The sequence below is a fragment of the Erpetoichthys calabaricus genome, chromosome 15, assembly GCF_900747795.2.
Source record: "Erpetoichthys calabaricus chromosome 15, fErpCal1.3, whole genome shotgun sequence".
Lineage (NCBI taxonomy): Eukaryota > Metazoa > Chordata > Cladistia > Polypteriformes > Polypteridae > Erpetoichthys > Erpetoichthys calabaricus.
Window position 1 is genome coordinate 52,975,900 of NC_041408.2, and position 26,083 is coordinate 53,001,982.

At 35.2% G+C, this 26,083-nt stretch overlaps 1 protein-coding gene across 1 annotated transcript; it reads right to left on the reverse strand.

The window, feature by feature from the left end:
- Nucleotides 1-3,250: 3,250 nt before the first annotated feature.
- Nucleotides 3,251-25,641, reverse strand: LOC114645160 (lysosomal-trafficking regulator-like). The gene is made up of 10 exons (XM_051919240.1): nucleotides 25,401-25,641; nucleotides 20,896-21,562; nucleotides 14,298-14,478; nucleotides 11,241-11,410; nucleotides 8,594-8,824; nucleotides 6,728-6,894; nucleotides 6,215-6,367; nucleotides 5,090-5,248; nucleotides 3,745-3,936; nucleotides 3,251-3,515 (listed from the first exon to the last, which is right to left on the reverse strand). Exons 1-10 carry the CDS (start codon nucleotides 25,639-25,641, stop codon nucleotides 3,307-3,309), a joined length of 2,370 nt encoding a protein of 789 aa, XP_051775200.1. The 3' UTR covers nucleotides 3,251-3,306.
- Nucleotides 25,642-26,083: the final 442 nt, after the last annotated feature.

The window sequence follows — 26,083 nt, forward strand, 5'->3', positions numbered from 1 at the left end:
GAAACAGTTTGTTTAGAACTGTGTTTTTTTAGTTATAACCCAGGGCAACATATTACTGTTGATGACCAACTGTTTCTATCCCAGGTCCATTGTCCTTTCTTGCAATACATCTCAACCAAGCCTGACAAATTTGGCATTAAGATTTGGATTGCAGCAAATTTGTACATGTACATGAGACAAAGTACATGTGCAATGCCACTCCTTATTTAGAAAATGATCCCAGTCCTCCCATGGGAGAAAGACTTTTCTAGACTGTGGTCATAAAGATTATGGAACCATTTCTGGACAAGGGCAGAACTGTAAAAACAGACAACTTATTCACATCGTTTTCGCTGGCTAATAGACTGATGCACCGCAACACAATTCTGTTTGGCACCATAAATAAAATGGGATGGGAAACTTCTACCTGAAGCTAAAGTCACTTTAGTACACAAGCAATTCTCCACGTTAGTGTTTAGATCTGGCAGTGCCATGCTGACAGTGTATGCGCCCAAAAAGAAGAAGCCTGTCTACATTCTCAGTACTATGCACCATAATGCAGAGTAAGGGTATGATCAAAAAAAAAAAACAAAACAAAAAAAAAAAAACACATTATCAAATAATAACTCATGTTCAAAGGGCATAGTGTTTTCAAATAGTAACATTTTCATGCATGGACGTGTGTGTGCATGCACAAGAGAGGAAGAGACCACATTCAAGTGGTTTCTGGAGTATAAAATAAACACTTTTGCAAAGGAATAACAAAACAAGTGTGCTTTTATTCAAGAATAAAACTGAAGAAAAAAATTCAAGTGACAAGATAAGAAGACATGATTCACCAGCATTTTTGTGTCTGCTTATATTCCTTCAGTGGTATCTTTTACAGGCAGCAAAAATTTACACCAGGTATTACAGACTCAAATCAGTTGTACGTTTTTATTATATTATAGTAATAATAATAATAATAATAATAATAATAGCTCACTACTCAAAACAAGGAACACCTGGACTCAAACCCACAAACCTTTGGTTATACGGCAGCAGTTCTTACCTCTCCACCATCCAAGAAGACATTTCAATTTTCATGTTGACTGACATTTCAGCTTGGGTTTTTAACTTTGTCAACAACATGTAAATTGAATGATTTATTTTTCTTTGGTTATTTTCTTGAATAAATGCGCATGTTTATTTGATATTTGGACTAAAGTCTTCACACATTATACACTTCACATCCTTATTACTATAACATGGAAAAAAGTTTCTGTTTTAGTTATGTGTTCAACATTTCTTGCCTCACATTTCCTGTCATCCAACATTTACCCAGATCGTTGTAGACACGGAACGCACATGAAATGCATGTATTCCAAATAATGATATATTATTTACCCTATACAACTCAAGACACCTCACACCCAGATAAAGGGACTTGAGCTGGAAGAACTTCAAGAACGTCATTGGAGGATGTGATAGCAGGCTGCTTGTGCTGATTGACACATTTGCAACACAAATATGCTGATGAAGGGGTGCAAAGCAATTTAAGGTGGCCCGGCATTACAACTTTTTTCGTAGGTTTCAGGGATTCCAGTGTTAATGAGTTCCAAACACACTTTGGTTCTACAGTATGTCTTCATAGGATGGTTTGGCTAATATAAAATATACAGTAGATGACCCTATATCCTAACTATTTGGTTCTTAGCTTTAAGTGACTCCAAGGTTGCTGTCCATTAGCAAATTTCATGAAAACAAGTGCAACTAAAAATCAAGAATGGACACCAAAACATTTCTTTACCAATGAAGGGCAAAAAGAAACCTGTCTGATGTGATGAGTGTATCACAGTTTTAAAAGAACAGAACATCTACTGGGTAGACTCCCTTTGACCAGCTGAAAAAGCTGAATTTTCTAAGGTATGGGTTCAATAAAATATTGGAATAATTCCTTACAGATTTTGAGTCAATGATGATGAAACAGCATTATTCACTTCCTACATATTTTTCCCCACTACACATTAATGCTGCACTTGTATCATTCAACATCATCCCAAAAAAGTATTATTGGATTAAAATTTGGGGACTTTTTAGGTCATTGGACTAAACTGAAGTCATATTCGTGGAACCAGCTTGAGATGATGTTTTATGATGATGCATGCTTTTAATTTGTTTTATCCTGGTAGATGTATACATTTAAAGAAATGCATATGGCCAGCAGCAAATGCTAGGTGCTCTTGTGGCATTTAAATTGCTTAATTGGTTTTAACAGTACTATTTCATGTAAAGAAAATATTGCACACACCATTACACTACCAACAACAACCTGTATCATCAAAAAGGTCAGGGTGGATCAATGGATACATTCTGTAATCACCAGTTTCAGACAATATCTTCTGCATGTTTTGACAGTAATTGAGAATCATGAAACTAGACAGCATTTTTCCCCAATATTACATTATCTGGTTTTGGTGATTATGTGCCTTTTTCTCATCATTATTTTGTTTTTAGCTGACAATAGTAGAACGCATTGTGGTCTTCTGCTGCTGTAGCTCATTCACATGTTGCACTTTCAGCTGTTATTTTAGTTTATGTTCATCCTGGAAAATTCAGAAGTTTGGCCATTTTTTGAGACTTCTCTCATCAATAAGGTATTTTTCCCCACACAACTGCTAATTGCATGTTTTTCTTTTACTGTGCTGTTCTTTGTAAAACCCAAGGACTTAAGTGCATTAAAATGCAAGAACTGCATCAATTTCTTAGATACTAAAACTACAGTATATCTGGTATTAAAAAAATATACTTCTGTCAAAATTGCTTAGACAATGTTTTCTACATATTCAAATATTGACCACAATAACCAATAACCTATTTAACTGCATGCTATGTTCACTGATAACAGGCATATGATTGCTCTTTATTTCAGAGGTTTTCAATACCGAAAAAAACTTTTTAGAACACATTCCCCAAATTTTTAAATGATTTTTAGCAGTGTACAAGTATTTTGTTTCTTTAACAATTAACGTTTTTAATGAACCACAGAATACAAATGAGTCAATGACACCTCTTCAATCCCATCTACTGGAAGAAATAAATTTTGCATTTAATAAGGAGAGGAGGGCCATTAGTGGCAACAGACAGCTGCAAGATTTGCAGGACTGCCTGTATATATTTACGTCACTCTAAAAGGATAACATAAACCTATAACACAACAAAAGAGTGTCAATCTCTAAATTAAAAATCAATGAATGCAAAAATTAAGCTAAGAAAGAAATATCTTGGGTGAGTATAATTCAATTCTATGTAGAACACCTGTAAAGACATTTTAGATAGTTATCTTTTCTATAAAAAATATTTTTGCGTAACACTTACAAGGCCTATTTTGATTCCTTCCATCATTAATTTTAAAATTTCGTTCTGGAATGTCTTTAAGCTGTTTGTTTGCTTTACAGATCCACTTTCATCAAGTTGATCTGACTGCTGTTCTGAAGACCTCTGTTGTATTGGAGGCTGTGGGATGTTCAGCAAATCAAAAAAGTCACAACTTCCATCTGAAACAAAGAATTCAAGTTATCAGATTTCACTGTACTGTATTCGGAACAGGTGATCATGACATAAAACTGATTCAGAAAAGAAACAAAAAAATATGACAAATGTACTCAATGTTATAAAAAAGTTAAAACCGTTTGCTGAGCAATGTTTTACAGTCTACAAACATTTTTATATCATAAATCCTATTGAAAACTCAATTGTGTGGTGAAGAGGAACAAAATAATTTACCTTGATAGATAAGACGATTGACAGATAGGACAGTCAGTCTCTGGAGTCGCTGAATGTATTCAGACTCACTGGCTCTTATGGGATTTTCCTGACTCATCCTCCTCTCCATCATAACTGCCAGTTCATCATTAGCCACTGATCTCAATCGTAAAAGTAAAGTGTCAGACTGAGCAAGAGAAAACCTGCGAGGTCCTACAGATTTAAGCAGTATATCAAGTAATATGAGATGTAAAAACTGAACAGGAAATAAATGCATCCCACTTTATAAAGTCTACAAATTCAAAACTATGTACATTATACAGACTGGAAATATTAATAACAAATATTATACAGCATGATTGACCAATCATTCATGTCAACTGAGTTTACTGAAAGTGTTAAAAAGGCATCTATAAGATTTTTAAAGACAATTCATAACACAGGTCTATTACTGGCAGTAAGAGAGTAGTTGCATAAAGAAATCAACGGTAACGGCAAAAAATGCATCATACACGATGTAGCAAACAGTATTGAATAGTACTAGAAAAAAATGCAGTATATTCACTTTTAAAGAATTGTTGCCATGTGTCCCAACCACCACCACCATCAAAAAAAAAAACAAAAAACACCCACTTGGTAGACATGCAAAAATTATTAGCTTTAGGCCTTTTCTCTGTATTACCAACTACTGGATCTTTTTGATTAAAAATAACTCAGCCATGCTTTTTAAGAAACTAATGAAAGTTGATGTGAATGTAACAGATAAAGGTTAATTTATTAAACAGGAACCTGATGTTGCTGTATTTAAAATTAACATTATGATGCTAAACATCCTTATCAACTCTCCAATTAAAAGTAACCTTCAGTTCTTAAGTCATATATAAATTTAAAAAAAAATTTTTTTTTTAGGTTTGGTCCCAAAAGTGTATAGCAGAAACATTGTAATCCTAGCAATTTGCTTGTAACCTAAAATACTGTAGATGATAATTCTAAACATCCAAATTGAAGATGGTCATAAGCAGAAAAATGGATTGGTTGATTTTTTTTTTTAATCCAAACAGTCCATCTGGTTCTCAATATTTCAAAATGAAATTTATATCTAATAACATCATAACATGCACTGGATTTCCCATATATGTTTAATGTTAATAGTCAGTTAATTGGGGGGGGGGGGGGGGGGGGGTTAACTAAAGGAAGAATTTTTTGTATGAAAAAGTTTAACTTTACACAGCTAGTGGATTATTTATTTAGGGTAAGTAAAATATTTAGGACATACAGTAGAAGCACACACATAAGGAAAACATTTCAGACAGCTGAAATGTTTTGTGCAGTGCAAAACTGTGCGACACTACTGCTCTTACTGCACCTGATTCAGTTGGGAAGATGCACGTGGAAGATCCTGAAGGAGACAGGAGAGGAAACTCCTGATTTAACATGATGGAAGGGGGCATCGGTATCTGGCCATAGGAACAGAAATGCTGCCTTGGGAGGCGTGGAATTATGGAATCTTTCATGGCAGTTGAACCTTTTGTACCAAAAAGGTGTAAAGGTCAATAAAATTAAAGTGATCATGAATTATTTTAACTCAGAACATACAGAATGTTCAATACAGTCACTTAATATTAATACTACTTATCACTATTCTTATTAAGATTCAAAAGAGTCAACCGATATGAGTTTAGCAATTAATCATTTTTTTATTTAACTCTAATGAAAATGTCAATGTTACATTCCAGATTTTATAATGTTTCACCTTCACTTGTTCACTGTGCAATTCTGATCAAGTGTCATGAGCTACTTCTGCTCCAAATGTATGATCTTTTTCTTCAAATTGCTTCACTTCTAAATTCAGCCTAATTATAGTAATCAGTTCAATATCATTACAGTAAATGAAGAATAAGAACTTGAAAACAACATAGATGTCCCCTGTATAAATAGGAAGTGTGACATATAGAAGCTAACATGTAAACCCAATACTGCCAAATGCTGAAATTTGCAAAACAGATGCAAATGACAAGTAATTTTGGAATGATATCCCATTTAAGTTAAAAAAAAAATATATATTATACAGTATGATAAATAACTCACAGATTTGTTAAGTATTACAAACATAAATTTAAAAGTCACACCAACGACAATTTTAACACTTACACAGAAAACTAGTAAAAACAAAATATTAATGAATATACATTAATGGTGATTAACTTCCATCTATCAGGTGGATGTGCTCCACATCGGTGTGAAACATTTTTTACTTTAAGTTTTTATCCACAAGTACCCAATCAAAGACCCAAAAAGGTTCACCCACAATTCACAAAGCTATACATGTTATTGAAACAAAGACTTTTTTTATAACATATAATTGTCATAGAATACTACATACATTTGTTTTTATTCACTTAAACTTCAATAACAAACCTGAACTGAAAATCTGCTCAATTTTTACAAATCTTCATATAAGAAAAAAAACTTTTTAAATAGATAAAAATACCTGCAATGCTCTTCCTCTTCTGATAGATTGCATGATGATGAGATGCTGGTAAATGCACAGAGCTTGTCAATTTCTGGGAATCTTGATTGGCTGTAGTTTTGATAAACTCTATAGCTGATTGCAGAACACGGAATTGCAATGCCATAGCCATTTCTAAGTACAAAGCAGATTACAATTGTGAAAAGAGTTACAAAAAACTAATTTATAAAGACTGTATGGAAGGGGACAACAAATTAATAAATAAAAATACATCATAGCATCTAGTATGACAATTTACCAAGATGCAATAAAGCAAGTTCAACTTACTGATATTCTACCATAACAATTCAAGTGGCTGATCCTGATATACACCAAAACACACTGACATATTATATATTTATTTTTATCATTACCAAGTTTGCAAAAGTAAATGCTGCTCTTGACATCTTTTTATCAGCTGCGTGCATCACAGGAAACTCTCTCATTCATTTTCTTTTGATTAATGTTGTCTATTCTAAAAAGGATATCCATTACCTTGTGTACGCTTGTTTTCGCTGGTCTGCAGGTAGCCAAGCAATGTAATTAGGTCTTCTATAATGCGAAAATACTGAGATCCTGAGGAACTGCATGAATGAATAGTTATGGCCACTAGCAGTTGCTGAATATCACACACCAGGAGCTTGAAATCATTAAGAGGTATCCTACAAAGAATGCAAAGATTATGGACTAACGTACTTTTATTTATTAATTCATTATATATTATGACACATTCTCATGTTATGCTGCATTTTGTGCTAAGAAAGTTTCACAAGTCTATGGACCTGGGCCTGACTACTGATATGCTTATAGCCTATCCGGAGTTTCACCTTCTCATTGTGTACGCACTAGTTTTCTCTCAGTTTCATCTCATAATCTAAAGACATTAAGTGATCCAGTATAAAACATAGTGAGTAGGTGTGTGTATGTATAAGAGAGAATTTTTGGATTCTCTTCCAAGTTTTGTACAAATCTGTAATGCCCTTTGTATTTCGCTTTCTTGCATTTTCTTTTTTTGGCCATCTGACTGTGCAAGTGTCAATAAAACATACATTCTACGTATGACCAAAGCAAAAAAAACTGAACCCAACCTACTTAAAAAATGGTTATTTGAAGACTATAATGAGTGATTGTAGCTTAAGGATGAAAATAAAAGGCTGTTATATGACAAGGTTATATGTACACATAGTTAACGAAGATAAACAAACCCAGGTGAAACTAGGCAACTTTCATTCTACATGTGCTATTGGTTTATTGGTGTTCAGGTTTTGTATGTGCTTGGTGCATTTATGAAAGAGAAAAATATGAACAGTACACTACATAGACACCATTAACAAAGCAAAACACATTTAGCTTGCATGTGCAGCCACAGAGGTACAGTATGTTTTGTAATGGGACAAATACCCAAAAATTAAAACAATGTTTAAAATATTAAATTATACTATCTGAAAATTAGACTTTAAATACACAGTTTGAATTGAACAAATGACATGAACCAGATCTGTGTTAACAAACAAAATCAGAGCTGAATTAGGTATCAGAAAATATTTAAATGGAATAAGAAATGTAAAATACCAATGGGTTCATACCATCATATTAGAAATATAATTAAAATCTGCAATGGCTAACAGTATTTCACATTGAATAATAAAACAACACAGGGCACATTCATCCACACTCCCCACTGCTCATAAAATGTGATTTTTCTTGTAAATTAACTACTTTGGATATGTTCATGAATGTGTCATGCAATAGGCTGTAGTACCATTTTGAGCCAAATTGTGATAGAACAGGCTTTGTTACTTGGCAACTGTATATGCCAATACGTGGGTTTGGAATATTAATGTATGAAGACGTAAACAAATAATTGAACTAACCATCTAATTGTACTAAAAACCATGACATATTATGTAGGCTACACTCATATTAAAGATTAAAAAAAGATTCTTAAATTAATTTTAAATATGTACCTTACTCTAAAAAGACTGAACCAATGTGTGAGTCTGCTAACTATAATGTTATTACTCAGAATCATTTCAAAACTGATCAACAAAATGAATTACATATGTTTAGTAGAATTAGGTACATAGCAGTCTTTCTCACAGTCTCTCTCACTAAATAATAAATGTATTGATTGAAGACAGCTGAAAACCAGCTGCTAGAATAACCTAGAAAAAACACAAAGAAGCACAATACATAACACCATGCACAAAGTCCTAATTTATGAATATTTAAGAAGCAATTGTTTTTTAAACACGCAAAATATAATTGTATTATACATGGTACTGTGGACGTAAAAAAGAAACATGGAAGTTAAAGGAAATGAAACATTAACAAAAAGTAAAAAGCCTTTATGCTACTTACCCATTCTCCATCCCATTTAGTGCTGCCAGAGTGTTGAAGAGAACATAAAGAAGACCATTGTCTAACAGGATGTCAGAAACTTTTGAACAGGCATTGAGAAATTGTAGCAGAACACACAAAATATTGTGCACCAACATATTCTCGTACAGTGAGTTTTCAATCAGCCCAAGTACTGGAATTATGCATCTTTTTCTGAATGGATCGATCTTTTCCATGTCTTCAAGATCTAACCTTTTAATGAAAGAAACGAAACAAAAAACACTTGGAAAGAATAAATTTACAGGACTTGAATATTCAGGAAAAGACTGCACAAATTCCACATTGTATTTAAAAACACTGCACAGGTTAACTTAAGCTGGAAAATCCCATTGCTCTTTCCAAAAACAAAACTTAAATAAAAGGCTAGGGCTAACTTGTAGCATCTTGTTGTTAGAAAAATAACAGGCTGAATGTGGGAGTTTGAAATACAAACATATGCACATGAGCAGTGTCTAACGGACTGTCTTGATGGGAACACAGGGAGAAGACTAAGTGGAATGCTCTGTCAGTAACCATTTCTCTGTTTCCACCTTTAGGATGATGAACAAGTATCCAAAGAAGGACTAATATCATTTTTATGCTGCCTCTTCCCAAGCCAACCATATATAAACCACAGATGCACCAGAAGTCAGCATTAATGGACATCCTTATAAGAAGGTCAGACCTGTCTGAAACATCTGTTTAACAACCTGTGAGATCTAGCAAGACTGGTGAAGAATGACAATTATTTTTTGTTCAATGTGATTTTTGCTTTATCAAGTCTCAACATTAAACAGGGCTTACTCTGGGACCCTAACACTTCTTCTAACTTTTCCTCATTTATTTACACACGAGCCAACGCTACGCCGCATAATTATGTATTGATGGGTGAACACTTCCTGAAAGACACAGTTGTATCCTCAAAACCAACCCCATTTGGACAACTGTAGGTGAATGAAAAGATGGAACTCTGGAGAGGGCAACATACAATACAGTGTTTTACACGCTGCATACAGCGATTCACATCGAAGCATAGACACTGCTAAGACCATGGGATACCCCTCGCAAACTGTTTTACATGCTGCATACAGCGATTCACATCCGCGACAAACAAACTGTTTTACACGCTGCATACAGCGATTCACATCCACGACAAACATGCTTCTTCTTATGGGGTGGGTTTGAGGATATGACTGTAAGGGAACTCTGGAGAGAGCAACATACAAGTGACTGAAAACTGGAGGACCGCCGCCGCGCCCCCACCTCTCAGAGCAAGGGACGGGGCTGGACGGCAGTCGCGCGCGGAGGGCAGAACGGGGTGTGAGGGGACGGACACCCAGTGAGGACGATGTATTGATGGGTGAACAGTCATCTCTTAGTCATCATTCAGTACGCACTGCCTGCTCATGTGCCCGCCCCCAACTCCTCACCTGAATTGCTTTCGTCTGTGTACAGTCCACATGCACTTGTGAGTCACGTTGACTATTCATTTTCCAAACACCGCCTCAGTCGGTTTCACATCTGCTACAGTCCACATGCACCTCAGAGCCACATTGACTTTTCATTGTTCTGTTTGTCCAGGCCGGGTGAGGTTTCCCGTGTTGAGTCTAATTAAGCCAAAGGCTCCATACCTAGTGGTGTCCTTCCGTCAATTCCTTTAAGTTTCAGCTTTGCAACCATACTCCCCCCGGAACCCAACGACTTTGGCTGCCTGGCGGATCATGGGAATAACATCGCCAGATCACCAGTCGGCATCGTTTATGGTCGGAACTACGACGGTATGTGATCATCTTTGAACTTCCGACTTTTGTTCTTGATTAATGAAAACATTGTTGGCAAATGCTTTCGCTCTCACGGAAATTGTTGGTGGGCAGGGCTCTGACGTGCGTGTGCCATGGTCGGCTGCTTAGTGAATTGTTTGTGGGTGTGGGCTCTGTGAGTTGGCGGGCGTGGCTGTCTTGCATGCGTCTTGCTTGCCATGGACTTAGTTAATTATATATATAGATAATTCTTATGAATAATACAGGAGACATTCTTCATATAGGAAAATAATTCTTCATGTTCAGATTCTAATTATAATTTATTAGCAAATAATCAAGATAAACTTCAAACCAAGAGTCTGTTTCTATCTGTAACTAGTCTACAATGGTGATAAAATGAGCTGCTCTATATACTATATTCATTTTAAAATAAAATTTGCCTCAGTATTTCAAAGTGTCCAAACTGGACAGACACTACATTGAAGACATGCTACATTGAAATGAAAGCACAAGGCAGCCTGGCCAAATGATATTTTCTCCAATGTGTTAGTGGACGTTCAGTATTAGACACGCAGTTAAGCTAGTAAGACTCTAAAACAGCATATTACAGTGCAAATAAGTTAGAAAACTCTAATATTCATGTACTTGCTGGAGATTTGATTTCAACTGAGCATTAATCTATAAGAAATTATAAAAACAGTGTCTTTACTGACAAAAATCAAAAGAATTTGTAGCTTACAACCTCTAAATCGCGTTCCCTCTTTTATTTCCTAATTGCAAAAACATTTACATTGAAAACATTAATGCATAACCTGTAATAAAACATTGCAGAAAATTACTAATTAGAAAATCAATCTTAAAACACTTACTCTTCATCCAGGCCCACTGGTCGGCCAAATAACATTCCCAAGAAACACTCCAACAAGCTTGGATTCCCCTGGTGAAGGTAAAGCTGATTTGCAAGTAAAGAAAAGCCATGGTTCTTAAGAAATTTCTCTTTTTGCTCTTTAACTGCACGAACAAAGTAGGCATCCAATAACTAGAGAGGAAATAAACAATCAAGAATACAGTAAAATGTCTAGTATTCACATGGATGTCTATTTTTTCATTTTGGGGAATCTAATTTTAAAATTACATTTTTTATTTTAAATAATATATTTTCATGACTTTTAGCACATTAAATCTGGCCAAGCTTTCTACTGCTAAAAATTTCGATATACTATTGACATACCTGACTTTATTACCTGTTCTTGCCTGGGAAATTTTGGAAGACAATGGGTCTCCAGTTATAGTGCCCATCAGTTATTCAGATGTTATCACAAGTACTGTATAACTAAGTCATCTTCTGTATACAATATGTGTAGGTTTTTACCAAGGCCTATTAATGGTAAGCAGTGTGGTGCAGCGGTTAAGGCTTTGGACCTATGACTTCAAATACTACTACTGACACTGTGTGACAAAGAGCAAGTCACTTCACCTGCCTGTGCTCCAATGGGAAAAACTAAAGAAATGTAGCCAACTGTACCTCAAATGTTGAAATCTCCTTGGATAAAGGTGTCAGCCAAATAAGAAAAAATAGTATTAGTTCATTGGAGCAGTTTACTCTTAAACATGCTACATACAATTGCACATGAGTTAAACATTTCTGTATTACATTAATTTCTGCTTTTCCTAGTTACTTGGCTTTTGCTGGTGGTGACTGCAAAACACAATTTTGTAGGAAGTGTATTTTTTTAATTGAAACATGTAATCAGGAGGAATAAGATGAAATTTGAGTATATATTACTAACATAATAAGATGTTTATGATTTTCAGTTGTTTACATCACTCACTCAGGTATTTTTTTATGTTTATAATGAAATGCTAACACTGAATCATGTTTTACTTTCACCAATAATGTTTACTGGTTGTGCATCTAGACAGCTCATACAATGAATTAAATGTTTTTACTTTTGTTGTTATTTTCTCTATTGCTTGAAGTATAAGAAAATAATTGTGATATGTTTAGGAAGCTTTTTAAATGATCAGTGGTCCCCCTTTAAAATCCACAGATGCAAATATGTAGTATATGTAAAATATTTTGGTAAGTAGAGTGGGATGGGGCACCCCTGTTCAAAGTAAGCTGACAAGCATGTAAATGCCAATGTTATGTTATAGTGGAGCAGTTTGTGGGAAATCTGTTAAGTTTAACTTTTCACCTTCAGTCCCAGCTTGTGTTGTATCTAAAGAAACCACTTCTGCATCTACTTCTCTCTCCCTTTCTTTTTGCTTCTAGTGAAGCAACACCAATGCTCATAGACACAGCAGCTGGCACCCTCATTAGAGCTTTATAGCACTTGCTAACCATTGAGCTTTGCATTTTCCTTGACCTTTACAGAACTATCCTCTTCCATTTTATACTTAAATGTAGACACCAAATGTGATAATCTCTCATTTTTCCTGTCCAGAACACCCTCCCTTCTTCAGTTATCCATACATCCTATTGGCTAATGCTGCTGCTCACATTCTCATTTATTGCTTCTGCTTGCATAAAGTCACCTCTAAGTGCAGAGCATGTATGTTAGCATAATATTAATAAATATGGATAAAAAAACACAGGTTGTTTAATTTTATTTTTTCTATATTATCACCAAATTTTTGAGATGTTAGGGTATTTAGGTTTTCTATTGCAAGGGTGAGGGTTTACCTCTAAATATTGATATTTTGAAATATCCCTCCTTAGGAGATACCCACTGATCTAGATGTACAATCCTGCCACATTTCAGCTTTTCAACTAAATGAGACATAGTGTTTTTGTTGATGAGTGAGTAAGTAGGCCAGTCAGTCAGTCTGCATTATAAATATACAGAATGTAATATATGTCCTGTAAGTCTGTATCTTTGGTTTTATGTTTCAGCTGCTGTATGCATCTACAGTTCCACTTAGGGTTAATAAACTTTATCTAATCTAATCTGTGTAAATACTTGTATTCCAATACAGGGTTATAGAGGTTCTGAACATATCTGAAACAGCTTACGACCAAACTAAGGACTAGCCCTGGACAGGGCACCTGTCCACTGGAAAGCACACTTACTCATACAGTACACAGAATTATACAAATGTGATTATTAACATTTCCAGCATTAAAACAGTAAACCACTAGTATGAATCTAATGAGAGTTTCTCGGCACAACAAAGTCTTCAGTGTCACAATATCTGTGGTTGAGTTTCACCCAACAACATCAAAAACACAGCCAGAGAAGGCAACTTAAAATACACAGCATGGAAGTATTTGGTACTGGTTGTGATGGTTAGGAAATCATTCCTTACAGGGAAAAAAATTAGAAATGATTTTGCATTAAATATTGAACATGCAAGTAACTACCAATGTTATTTTACACGTTTGACAGATACAAACTATATTTGGCTTATCGTAGTTTTATTTATTGCTTATTATTATTATTTATTATTTTCCTGATGCCTATATCAAAGATGACTTATACAATTTAAGATACATTTGGTAATATTTCTTTTTTTCTAACTGCAACACTGGAAGTTGAATTGATTTGCTCATGGAAACAGAGTGTCATTCGTGGAATTTGAGCCCACAACCTCAGCGTTTCAAGTCCAAAGACTTAACCACTATGCCACATGCTGTAATGTGTTGTGTATACATTCTCAGGCTCATTTGTTGTGAATCAAAAATAATGCAAGCTTTATTTGTATTATAAGCACTCACCGTTCCCCTGTTTAAGTTTACAAATTCAGCATTGAAATTACACCTCTAAGCATTTTAGTACATGGATTAAATCTATGCTGTCCCACCAAGTTCTAAGATGAAGAAGAGCACAGAAAACAAAGAAATCATAAAAAGTGATTAATTTAAAAAAATAATTTGATAAGAAAACCCAGCTCGATTACAGTATCTTGCAGTTTATTTTTCTTACTTTCAGGACTCCCAGTTGTACTTGAGGTGAAGGATGGTTAACAAGGACAATCAAGGCTTCTGGCTGAATCAGCTTATCCATAACCTCCTCCAGTAGCACGTCAGGCAGAATGAGTAAGACTCCCCTCACTAGGTCATAGAGGCCACAACTGACTAGTATCAAGCAATCTTCTGTCACAGAACTGGAAAAGGCAAAAACATGTGAGAAGCAGCATGTTTTAGGGGGGGGGAAATCAAGCCTAGGAGAAGATCTCAAATGTCTATGCATAGGGGCAACTTTTGTATTACTGCAAATATAAATAAACATATAACAGCAAAAGAACACAAAAATGTTGCTCTACAGTAGGTATATTTAGAACAATGGTAACTGTCACAGATGATAACATTTTCTCTTAGATATGTTCCTTTCTTTATATGACTCGATAATAAAAAGAACAGTAAATTCAAATCCTGCACACGACTTTTTCTGTGTTTAGTTATGCCTTTTCAGCAGTGTTTTTCTTGTAATTGAAAAGTAAAACAAAACAGGTACACTACCGGACAAAAGTTTTACAAAACCTCAGTTTTTATGCACACAGTTTAATGTCTTAATGTTTCACAAAATCAAGGCATAGAACAAATAAACAATGACAAATAAAAAAATAAGTGAAGGATTCATTACATGCACAAAAGTTTATTCGATTTTTGGATTCAAGAAAGTAGCTACGTACCATTTGCTGATATAACAGACAGACTGTGGTAACCCTTTTCATTAAGAATGCCAGTCACTCTGTGTAAGTCACCAATTCTGCCTCCAGCAAAAGAACCCCATTAATCTTCCTCCTCTATGTTTGACAGTTGGTGTCACACATTGAGGAATCACCATTTCACCAAATCAATAGCGTACAAACACACTGCATAATGGACTAAAGATTTCAAATTTTGATTCATCGGTCCATAAGACTTTCTTCCAGTCTGCAGTAGTCCATAGCCAGTATTTTAAGGCCATATTTTGTCCTTTAAGGAATAGCTTTCTAACTGCTGCTTGCCCTGTCAAACCTGTAGCACAAAGTCTCCTCTTCACAGTAGAAATTGGGACTTGCTTTTATCAATCACTGTTGGTTGAGCTGTGCTTGAATCTGTTGTGCTGTGAGGCTCCTATCACACAAGAAGGTGACTCTCACAAACTTGTCTTCTGATTGGGCTGTGACTTTGGGTCTGCCAGATCTCTTCCTATCACAGTTTATTAGTTTCCAATTGCCTTTCGATTCTGTAGGACACCATACTCATTGATGCTGATTTTTTTTTTTGCTATTTTTCTAAATGAAAGGCCTACACTTCTAAGGCCATGGATATATTTAGTGCAACATGAAGCGTGCAGTAGCAGATGCTGCTGCTATGCAAGTAGTGAACTGACTACACTTGCGCGTGTACATTATGTAAATCTGGAGGATTCTACATGTTGGCATTGCGAGATATCATCACGGTGACAAATCAATGTTCAGTTTTGCTGTGTTGCGAATTGAGGGAAGATGTTAAGGATAACTTTCCATTCTGATGCTGTTGCGAAGGCGAAAAAAAAAAAAGATGGCAACAGTGACACAGAAGATGGTATGTGATGTATTGCGTTATTACGATGGGGAATATGCAACTCTTTTGTTACCTATGCAAGAAATGGATAAAGAAAAGCAACCTGAATACTTTGTATTTAAGTCTGATGATTTGATTCACTGAATCTAACCATTCATCAAACATCAAAGCACGCAGATTAATCCTGTTGGAGCTGTAATGTGGCTTGCCATCACATTTTGATTGTAAACAATTTTGATCGTAAAAAACTTGAACACACACTCCACCCAAATTTTTTCTGGTACTGCAACTTGTACACGTCACGTTAATTTTTTATGACATGCTCAGAGGATGCATCAAAAGAAAGCTAGGAACATGTGGCAGCCATGATGAGTGCACGTAAGCATTCTTAGCATGAAGTATAACCTAGCCCTAAAAGTAATAATGCTCAGTCTCATTTCATGTGCTAACTGCTGTTTTCTTGTCATTATCACTGGAATTTACAACTTTCTAGAGCGTTATAGTATCTAAGTAGTACTTCCTGCTTTAACACAGAAAGAGGTTTTTTTTTTTTTCCAAAATAAATCAACACAAGTTGGGACACCTATGCAAATTGTTTGCTTCAACTTGCAAGGCTTAATTTATTTTAAATGCTGCAGAACTTATGTAGATTTGTAACATATTAGTTGTTCCCTTAAACTGGCCCATTTGTAATATTCTAAAATTACTTTATTTCAGTTTTTGCTAACCTAAACTTTAAATTTAAACCTCTGGCAGTTTACTCTTACCTTTTCATCATTTTAGTTTATATGTTACATTTCAACTGATACATTTGAAGAAAAACTGGAAAAACTGAAGTGTTCTAAAACGTTTGACCGGTAGGGTAATAAAAAAAAAAAATTGTTAACTAAAACTAAAATAAAAAGTGTCAAAACCAGAACAAAACAAAAATTAAAAAATGAAAGTGAATCTATTTTTTGTAATTGTGCTTTTGATTTTCACCACATTCAACTTTGTTCATAATGTACATGCTCTTGTACAGTTGCTGGTGTATTTAAAACAGAATGTCATTATATTAGCTTACAGCAGAACATTGATTCATGCTCATGTGCAAGTGACACTTGCTGAAGCAGTCAGAATCTCACCATCAGCTGCCAAATTCTATGGATTTCGGTAGCCATAATTGACCATCAATCACAGATGTGCTGCTAGTTGTGAGCAAGTGGCAGGTTTCATCAACCTTCAAGGAAAAGGCGCTTAAAACATACCACCTGTTCCTTTGGAATATACAGCTAAGTAGTTTGAAAATTAGAGCCATGGAGGATTTGTTAGACTTGAATAACTACCACAGCTTCAAATTCAGTTAGAATTTAGAAGGGGGAAAAATGTTGTTATATTCATATGTCAAAGAAGGTAGTCACTTTAGTAACAGGCATCTATGATATTCAACTTCAATTTATGAAAACCTGTGACTGTGAAAAATTTCCTTCGTAGCTTTCCTGTTTCCAGAAGGGAAAAAAATTATTGTCCAAAAATACTACTAATAATAATTATTATAATTGTTACTAATTGCAAAATAATATATAAAAATTAAATCAGTATAAATTGATAGAATATAAAAAGATCCTTGAATTTCTTACTTGTGTGGATCAGAACACAGCAGTTAGCTATTATATTTATTTATGCCACTTGGGGGGAATAACTATCTTATTTTGCAAAGAGTTTGCTTGCTTCCTAGTGGTATCACTGCAGTGACAGTTTAAGCAAACATGCAGAATGCAATCAACAGAGCTGAAGTTACACATAATGCAGTAAGTTTTACTCTGGATGTTAGTACTGATGTTTACATTTTTGCATCACAGAGCGAGGTTTGATTACTAGACCGGTCAGTGTCTATATAAAGTTTGCATGTTCTCATATGTAAAGTGACTGTATACTGAGTGGGTGCAACTGAGGAAGAATGTCTGTTTTACAAGTGGATATTAGAATTGTGTCATTAAGCCTTCTTAACTGACAAAATATGTTGATTCCTACATGTGTTGTTAAATTACATCCACCCAGTTCTCTCCTCACAGAGAGCTACCCAGGTTTTACATGCTGCTTATTAAGTGAATGACTTGAGATTTTGCTATAACAGATGCTCAGTATTTTATATACTGTATACAACTGCTTGCTAGGATTAGTTAGGAAATTACATAAACTACTGCATAAAATGTGAACCTTATACAAATGCACTAAATACATGAAAAACGTTTAATCTTAGTTATTACTGTTAACAGTTCAAGCAGTGACTTTGTTTTTGAAAAAATAAAAAATTCAGAATTGCCTGAAAAAAATACAGTATCAAAGATTGGAAATGGGCAGATGATATGCAGTCAACATGAGCAAATAACAGAAATATAGTGTTTGTGGAGACTGTGCTGTACTTCTCAAAAAGGGTATCACAAAAATAAAAATGAAGGGGTTTTTGAAATTAAAGAACCATTTTCATAAGACTTTTTGCAAGTTAAAGTAATAAATGACACCAAAGCATGCTACCTATTTGATTCTAACATTTTTATTACACTGGAAGCCTTGAACTGTCAGATGAGAAAACTGAGTTTTAGTATATAAAGTTTTACTTTCTATAATAAGTTGACAGGTACAACATGAATAAGATGCAGTTTCACAACTATAAAGAAAACTGTGACTTTATACTTGCAAATCAGTGTCCGTGTGAAAATTTGTGGTGAGTAAACCAAAATAATAAAATGTGACAAAAACTTTAAAGTTAACAGCTGAAAATCTAAAACTAAATAAATATTAAAACAAGAACATGGTGAAAAAATAAAACTTAATGAAAACTGGAAAAAAAAACACCACTAAATAAAAACTAAAAGTAAAAAATGTTTTAAAACTAGATGAAAGAACACTGTTTTTTAGTGAAGGTGCCACTTATTAATTTTAAATATGAAACTGGCTGCCTTACAAAACCACATGCGATTCATCTACACATTCAGACCTGCTTTTGTCATTTGTTGTGTTATAAGTTCATAGAACTTATACCAGGAACGAACTGTGCAATTTACTTAACAAACCAATCACTGGTGCAACATCATGGTTTCAAAAGAAACATTCACAGATATACTGCACCTTATGACATCAATATTAGTACTTCAGTTATATTTGAAGGGAACATATATGGAAACAAAATCATAATGGAGAAAATCCACATTGCTGAAAGGATAAGTCATAGCACTAGATAACATCAAACATTAATTCGCCTTAAACAAATTTACCTGCCATATTGCCCATAATGGATTCTAACATTAAAATCAAAGAGGCACAGCCAGTGATCTATTTAATACTTGTGACGCATTGGTGATGACTCCCTTTATTAATCGTTTATGCCCAGTTCTTGAAAAATGTCTGTATTCTAAAAGGACTACTGTTTTGAAGGAACTTCCTTTAATAAGTCATAGCACTACATAACATCAAACATTAATTCGCCTTAAACAAATTTACCTGCCATATTGCCCATAATGGCACAGCCAGTGATCTATTTAATACTTGTGACGCATTGGTGATGACTCCCTTTATTAATCGTTTATGCCCAGTTTTTGAAAAATGTCTGTATTCTAAAAGGACTACTGTTTTGAAGGAACTTCCTTTAATATGAAAAGAAAAACACTTTGCATTATTCAGTGATTAATCCACTAAACCCAATGGCTTTGTTTGCCATATTACACTATTTTAAATTTCATTCATCTCTTGACTCAAAGTGTGAGAATTGGTGTTTATAAGTGTCAGAAGAACAAAATTTTAATTAATTTTATGTGGGTTGAAATTTTTGTACATTTCAAATATGTGCTGTTAATTTTAGCTTCATACTGCATTAAATCAAGCTGCCACAATATGGCTTGCTTCTGAAAGAAAAAAAAAATCAGTATGTACCTCCTAAATCAAGAGCAGACAGTAATCACAAGCTAACTTGCTGTCTGTAGAGATACAGTGGTTAAAGATCGTTGCCAAATCCAACAATTTGGAAATCTTTACTTAAGTCAATAACAGTGGACATTAGAACATCACAGCAAATTTTGATGAGAATAGAATATTCAGACAAACAAAGCTGGCCAATCCTATTCCCCTAATGTCTTCAAAATATTATCAAATTGAGTTTTGGAAATACTCAAAGTTCCACTATCTACCACACTTACTTGGTCATTTTTCAATCTATAGTAGTGTGTATTTAAAAAAAAAAAAAAAAAAAACTAACACCCTAACAACTTTCCATCAGTGTCCCTGTGTTCTTGTTGAACAGCCTTTTATAATGTAACAGCTTATTTCATATCACCTATTAATCTCCCATTTGTTTAAACTGAAAAGGTTCGACTACTCCAATTTATCCTCATAACTCATACCTAAAAGTCCTGGAATCTGCCTAGCCACTCATTTTCTGACTTTTTCCAGCATTGCTCTATGTGTTATCTGTAATATGGAGACCAAAACTACATGCAGCACTTCAGATAAGGCCTTGCCAGTGTATTACAGTAGCTTAAGAACAACTTTCTTTAACTTGTACTTCACATCTCATAGTAAGTAACCTAACATTCTACTAGTCTTTTTACACATTATTTGTCCATCTCACCCAAGTTTGGTATCATCTTCAGATATAATCAGATATAATCCACATTGTTTATATATCTTAATGACCACTTTTAAAATTGCCAAATTCTGGTAAGATTCCTCAAACATTACAACCTTTACTTCCTATGTTTAAACCAATTTTGTGCCCATCTGCATCTTCAGTCTGATGCAAGCCTCTCATTTGGGACCTTAACAAAATGGGGGATGTCATCTGTTATTTGCTTCAGTACCGTTTCAGTATAGGTACTAAGGCCTGAAACTGGTATCGATACCAAATTAAAAATTTTAATACCATTCCAACACTATTGGGCTCATAACTGAAAATTTGCATTTTGAACATAAACTGGATTGAATATTGAAAGATGACGCTCTAGTATCATTTGTCATCCAGTATATAAATAATCTAATAAATCACCAAAACATACCTGTCGTTATTGGGATCAGATGCACTATATGAACGTTCATATGCAGGAGAAATTGTATAATTTTCCCACTCTTCAGGTAGCATATTCCGATCTGCCATGCTAGGCCACCGACAAATGGCAAGGTTTCCATTTTGGGCTGGAAAGGCCAAACCCAGACTGGCAAAATTACTTTGGCTTCTTTGAAAAGACTGAATACCCTTCAGGCTATCTGGACGCTTGATATTCTCATCAACTACTGAATCAGCTTTGTCCTCTGAGTCCTGGTCAGCAAAGCAGACTTCTTCATTCCCAAGTGCTACACCTGTGTTTCCCTGGATGTCGGGTGCCTCAACTGCTGATGGATATAATTCAGATTTATCAATATTCCCTGATTGAGAAAGTTCCTCAAAACTACACACAGTTTTAGCAGATTCACAGCTGCTGACAAGTGAGTCATCACAAATTCTTTTAAGTGTTTCAGTGCTTCCTTTGTTTCCCTTCTCTTGCAGAGTGCTTGAAGATTCAGGCTCGTTCTCATTTTCAGCTATGTCAGTTAGCTCTTCAATGCTCCTCTCAACATAAACAGTGGGAATTTGGGGAGAAGATCTGTAAGAATCTGAAAACGGCTGTGTTTCGGTTTCAAGAAAAGGACTTGACTGTTGCTCCACAGCAAATGGAAACTGGCTACCTGTTAAAGGAATAAAAATTTGGAGAAAGAAAATAAACCATATAATAAAATCTATATTTTGCTACTTAACATTTGTTACAGCCTGAAACATACTTGTAATAAATACTACTAACATAATTGTTTGTTTTTCTTTACTTTTTCCCCATTTTGGGAATAAAGTACTGTAAGTTATTATATAAAAATAATATTTACAGCGTACTTTCACATCAGTATATACATATTTTACACTTCTAAATCTCTCTCTCTAGATTATACATACATACATATACTGTATAAGACTATAAATATATACTGTAAACACATACATACAGTTATGTCCATAAATATTTGGACAGACACAACTTTTTTCTAATTTTGGTTCTGTACATTACCACAATGAATTTTAAATGACAACTTAAATGCAGTTGAAGTGCAGACTTTCAGCTTTAATTCAGTGGGGTGAACAAAATGATTGCATAAAAATGTGGGGCAACTAAAGCATTTTTTTAACACAATCCCTTCATTTCAGGGCTCAAAAGTAATTGGACAATTGACTCAAAGGCTATTTCATGAGCAGGTGTGGGCAAGTCCGTTGTTATGTCATTATCAATTAAGCAGATAAAAGGCCTGGAGTTGATTTGAGGTGTGGTGCTTGCATGTGGAAGATTTTGCTGTGAACAGACAACATGCGGTCAAAGAAGCTCTCCTTGCAGGTGAAAGAAGCCATCCTTAAGCTGCGAAAACAGAAAAAACCCATCTGAGAAATTGCTACAATATTACGAGTGGCAAATCTACAGTTTGGGACATCCTGAGAAAGAAAGCAAGCACTGGTGAACTCAGCAACGCAAAAAGACAACAGTGGTGGATGATCGCAGAATCACTTCCATGGTGAAGAGAAACCCCTTCACAACAGCCAACCAAGTGAATAACACTCTCCAGGGGGTAGGCGTATCGATATCCAAGTCTACCATAAAGAGAAGACTGCATGAAAGTAAATACAAAGGGTGCACTGCAAGGTGCAAGCCACTCATAAGCCTCAAGAATAGAAAGGCTAGATTGGACTTTGCTAAAGAACATCTAAAAAAGCCAGAACAGTTCTGGAAAAACATTCTTTGGACAGATGAAACCAAGATCAACCTCTACCAGAGTGATGGCAAGAAAAAAGTATGGAGAAGGCATGGAACAGCTCATTATCCAAAGCATACCACATCATCTGTAAAACACGGTGGAGGCAGTGTGATGGCTTGGGCGTGCATGGCTGCCAGTGGCACCTGGGACACTAGTGTTTATTGATGATGTGACACAAGACAGAAGCAGCCGAATGAATTCTGAGGTGTTCAGAGACATACTATCTGCTCAAATCCAGATAAATGCAGTCAAATTGATTTAGCGGCATTTCATGATACAGATGGACAATGACCCATAACATACAGCCAAAGCAACCCAGGAGTTTATTAAAGCAAATAAGTGGAAAATTTTTGAATGGCCAAGTCAGTCACCTGATCTTAACCCAACTGAGCATGCATTTCACTTGTTGAAACTTCGGACAGAAAGGCCCACAAACAAACAACTGAAAGCCGCTGAAGTAAAGGCCTGGCAGAGCATTAAAAAGGAGAAAACCTAGCATCTGGTGAAGTCCATGAGTTCAAGACTTCAGGCTGTCATTGCCAGCAAAGGATTTTCAACCAAATATTAGAAATGAACATTTTATTTCCAGTTATTTAATTTGTCCAATTACTTTTGAGCCCCTGAAATGAAGGGATTGTGTTAAAAAAATGCATTAGTTGCCTCACATTTTTATGCAATCGTTTTGTTCACCCCACTGAATTAAAGCTGAAAGTCTGCACTTCAACTGCATTTAAGTTGTGTCATTTAAAATTCATTGTGGTAATGTACAGAACCAAAATTAGAAAAAAGTTGTGTCTGTCCAAATATTTATGGGCCTAACTGTATGTGTATATATATATATATATATATATATATATATATATATATATATATATATATATACACATATACACACACACACACACATATTATATATATATATATATATATATATATATATATATATATATATATATATATATATATATATATATATATATATATATATACACACACACACACACACACACACACATATTATATATATATATATATATATATATATATATATCCATCCATTTTCCAACCCGCTGAATCCGAACACAGGGTCACGGGGGTCTGCTGGAGCCAATCCCAGCCAACACAGGGCACAAGGCAGGAACCAATCCCGGGCAGGGTGCCAACCCACCGCAGGACACACACAAACACATCCACACACCAAGCACATACTAGGGCCAATTTAGAATCGCCAATCCACCTAACCAGCATGTCTTTGGACTGTGGGAGGAAACCGGAGCACCCGGAGGAAACCCACGCAGACACGGGGAGAACATGCAAACTCCACGCAGGGAGGACCCGGGAAGCGAACCCAGGTCCCCAGGTCTCACAACTGCGAGGCAGCAACGCTACCCACTGCACCACCGTGCCGCCCTATATATATATATATATATATATATATATATATGTATATATATATATATATATACACACACACACACACACACAGTGGGGCAAAAAAGTATTTAGTCAGCCACCAATTGTGCAAGTTCTCCCACTTAAAAAGATGAGAGAGGCCTGTAATTTTCATCATAGGTATACCTCAACTATGAGAGACAAAAGGAGAAAAAAAAATCCAGAAAATCACATTGTCTGATTTTTTGAAGAATTTATTTGCAATTTTTGTATTTCTAATAAATTTGCAAAAATCAAGTAAACATTTTTCATGTTGTCATTATGGGGTGTTGTGTGTAGAATTCTGAGGAAAAAAATTAATTTAATCCATTTTGGAATAAGGCTGTAACATAACAAAATGTGGAAAAAGTGATGCACTGTGAATACTTTCCGGATGCACTGTATGTATATATATATATATATATATATATATATATATATATATATATATATATATATATATATATATATATATATACACACACATATACACATACAGTATATATTATATATTATATATATTATATATGCACATACACAGTGCCCTCCACAATTATTGGCACCCCTGGTTAAGATGTGTTCTTAAGCTTCTAATAATTTTTTTTCCCCCAAAAAAATATAGGCTCACAACACAAAAAAAAGAAAAAATCCAACCTTTAATTGAAGTATATTTATTTATTCATTGGTAAAAAAAAAACCCACATTAACAAATACATTTTTTACATGAAATCATGTGTGCCACAATTATTGGTACCCCTAACAATTCCTATACAATAAATGTAATTGAAGCATTTTTGTATTTTCTAGTTTAGTTTTAAAGTTGATCAGAGTAAATTGGAACTTTAATTAGTAATTAATGACTCCCTTTGTCCCTGGGGTATAAGTATGACGTGACACAGAGTCGTATTGCTCTTAGCCACTCTTCAACATGGGAAAGACAAGAGAATATGCCGTTCAAGTAAGGCAGATGTGTGTCGACCTTCATAAGTCAGTTAATGGCTATAACAAAATAGCTACTCACCTAAATCTGCATCTACAGTCAGAGGAATAATAAAGAAGTGTAAAACAACGGGAACAGTGTCAAACAAGGCTGGACGAGGAACCAAGTTTATCTTGCCACCACGCACAGTGAGGAGGATGGTAAGAGAATTAAAAAATTCTCCAAAGCTCAGTTACAGAACTGCACCAAAGAGTGGTATCTTGGGGTCACAAAGTCTCCATGAAAACCAAAAGACGTTGTCTCCATGCCAACAAGCTGGACATGCAAGGAAAACGCCTTTTCTCACCTAAAATCACAAACGTAAATGTCTAGAGTTTGCTAAGCGGTACTGGGGCTTCAACTGGAACTGTGTGCTTTGGTCAGATGAGACTAAAATTTTGCTTTTTGGCAACAAACATTCTAAGTGGGTCTGGCGTGAATCCAAGAATAAGTATGCGGAAAAGTACTTCATGCTCATTGTAAAGTATGGTGGAGAATCTGTGATGCTGTGGGGCTGTTTCTCTTCCAAAGGCCCTGGGAATCTTGTTAGCATGCATGGCATCATGAACTCCTTGAAATATCAGGACATTTTAAATCAAAATCTGGTGGCCTCTTCCAGAAAGCTGAAGATGGATCATCATTGGGTCTTCCAGCAGGATAATGACCATAAACATATGACAAAATCTACACAAAAATGGCTCAGAAAACACAAAATCAAGCTCCTCCCATGGCCATCTCAGTCCCCAGACTTCAACCCCACTGAAAACCTGTGGGGTGAGCTAAAGAGGAGAGTGCATAAGAGAGGACAAAAGACTCCGGACAATCTAGAAAGATTCTGCAAAGAGGAATGGTCAAAAATCCCTGCCTCTGTATTCTCCAACCTTGTGAAATGTTATACGGCTCTATGTGAGACTGCATTCGACTTCTCTTACACCTCCATCAACTTTTTCCTCTCGCTTGGATGAGATTGAGGCCTGGATGTCCAAGAACTTCCTCAAGCTGAA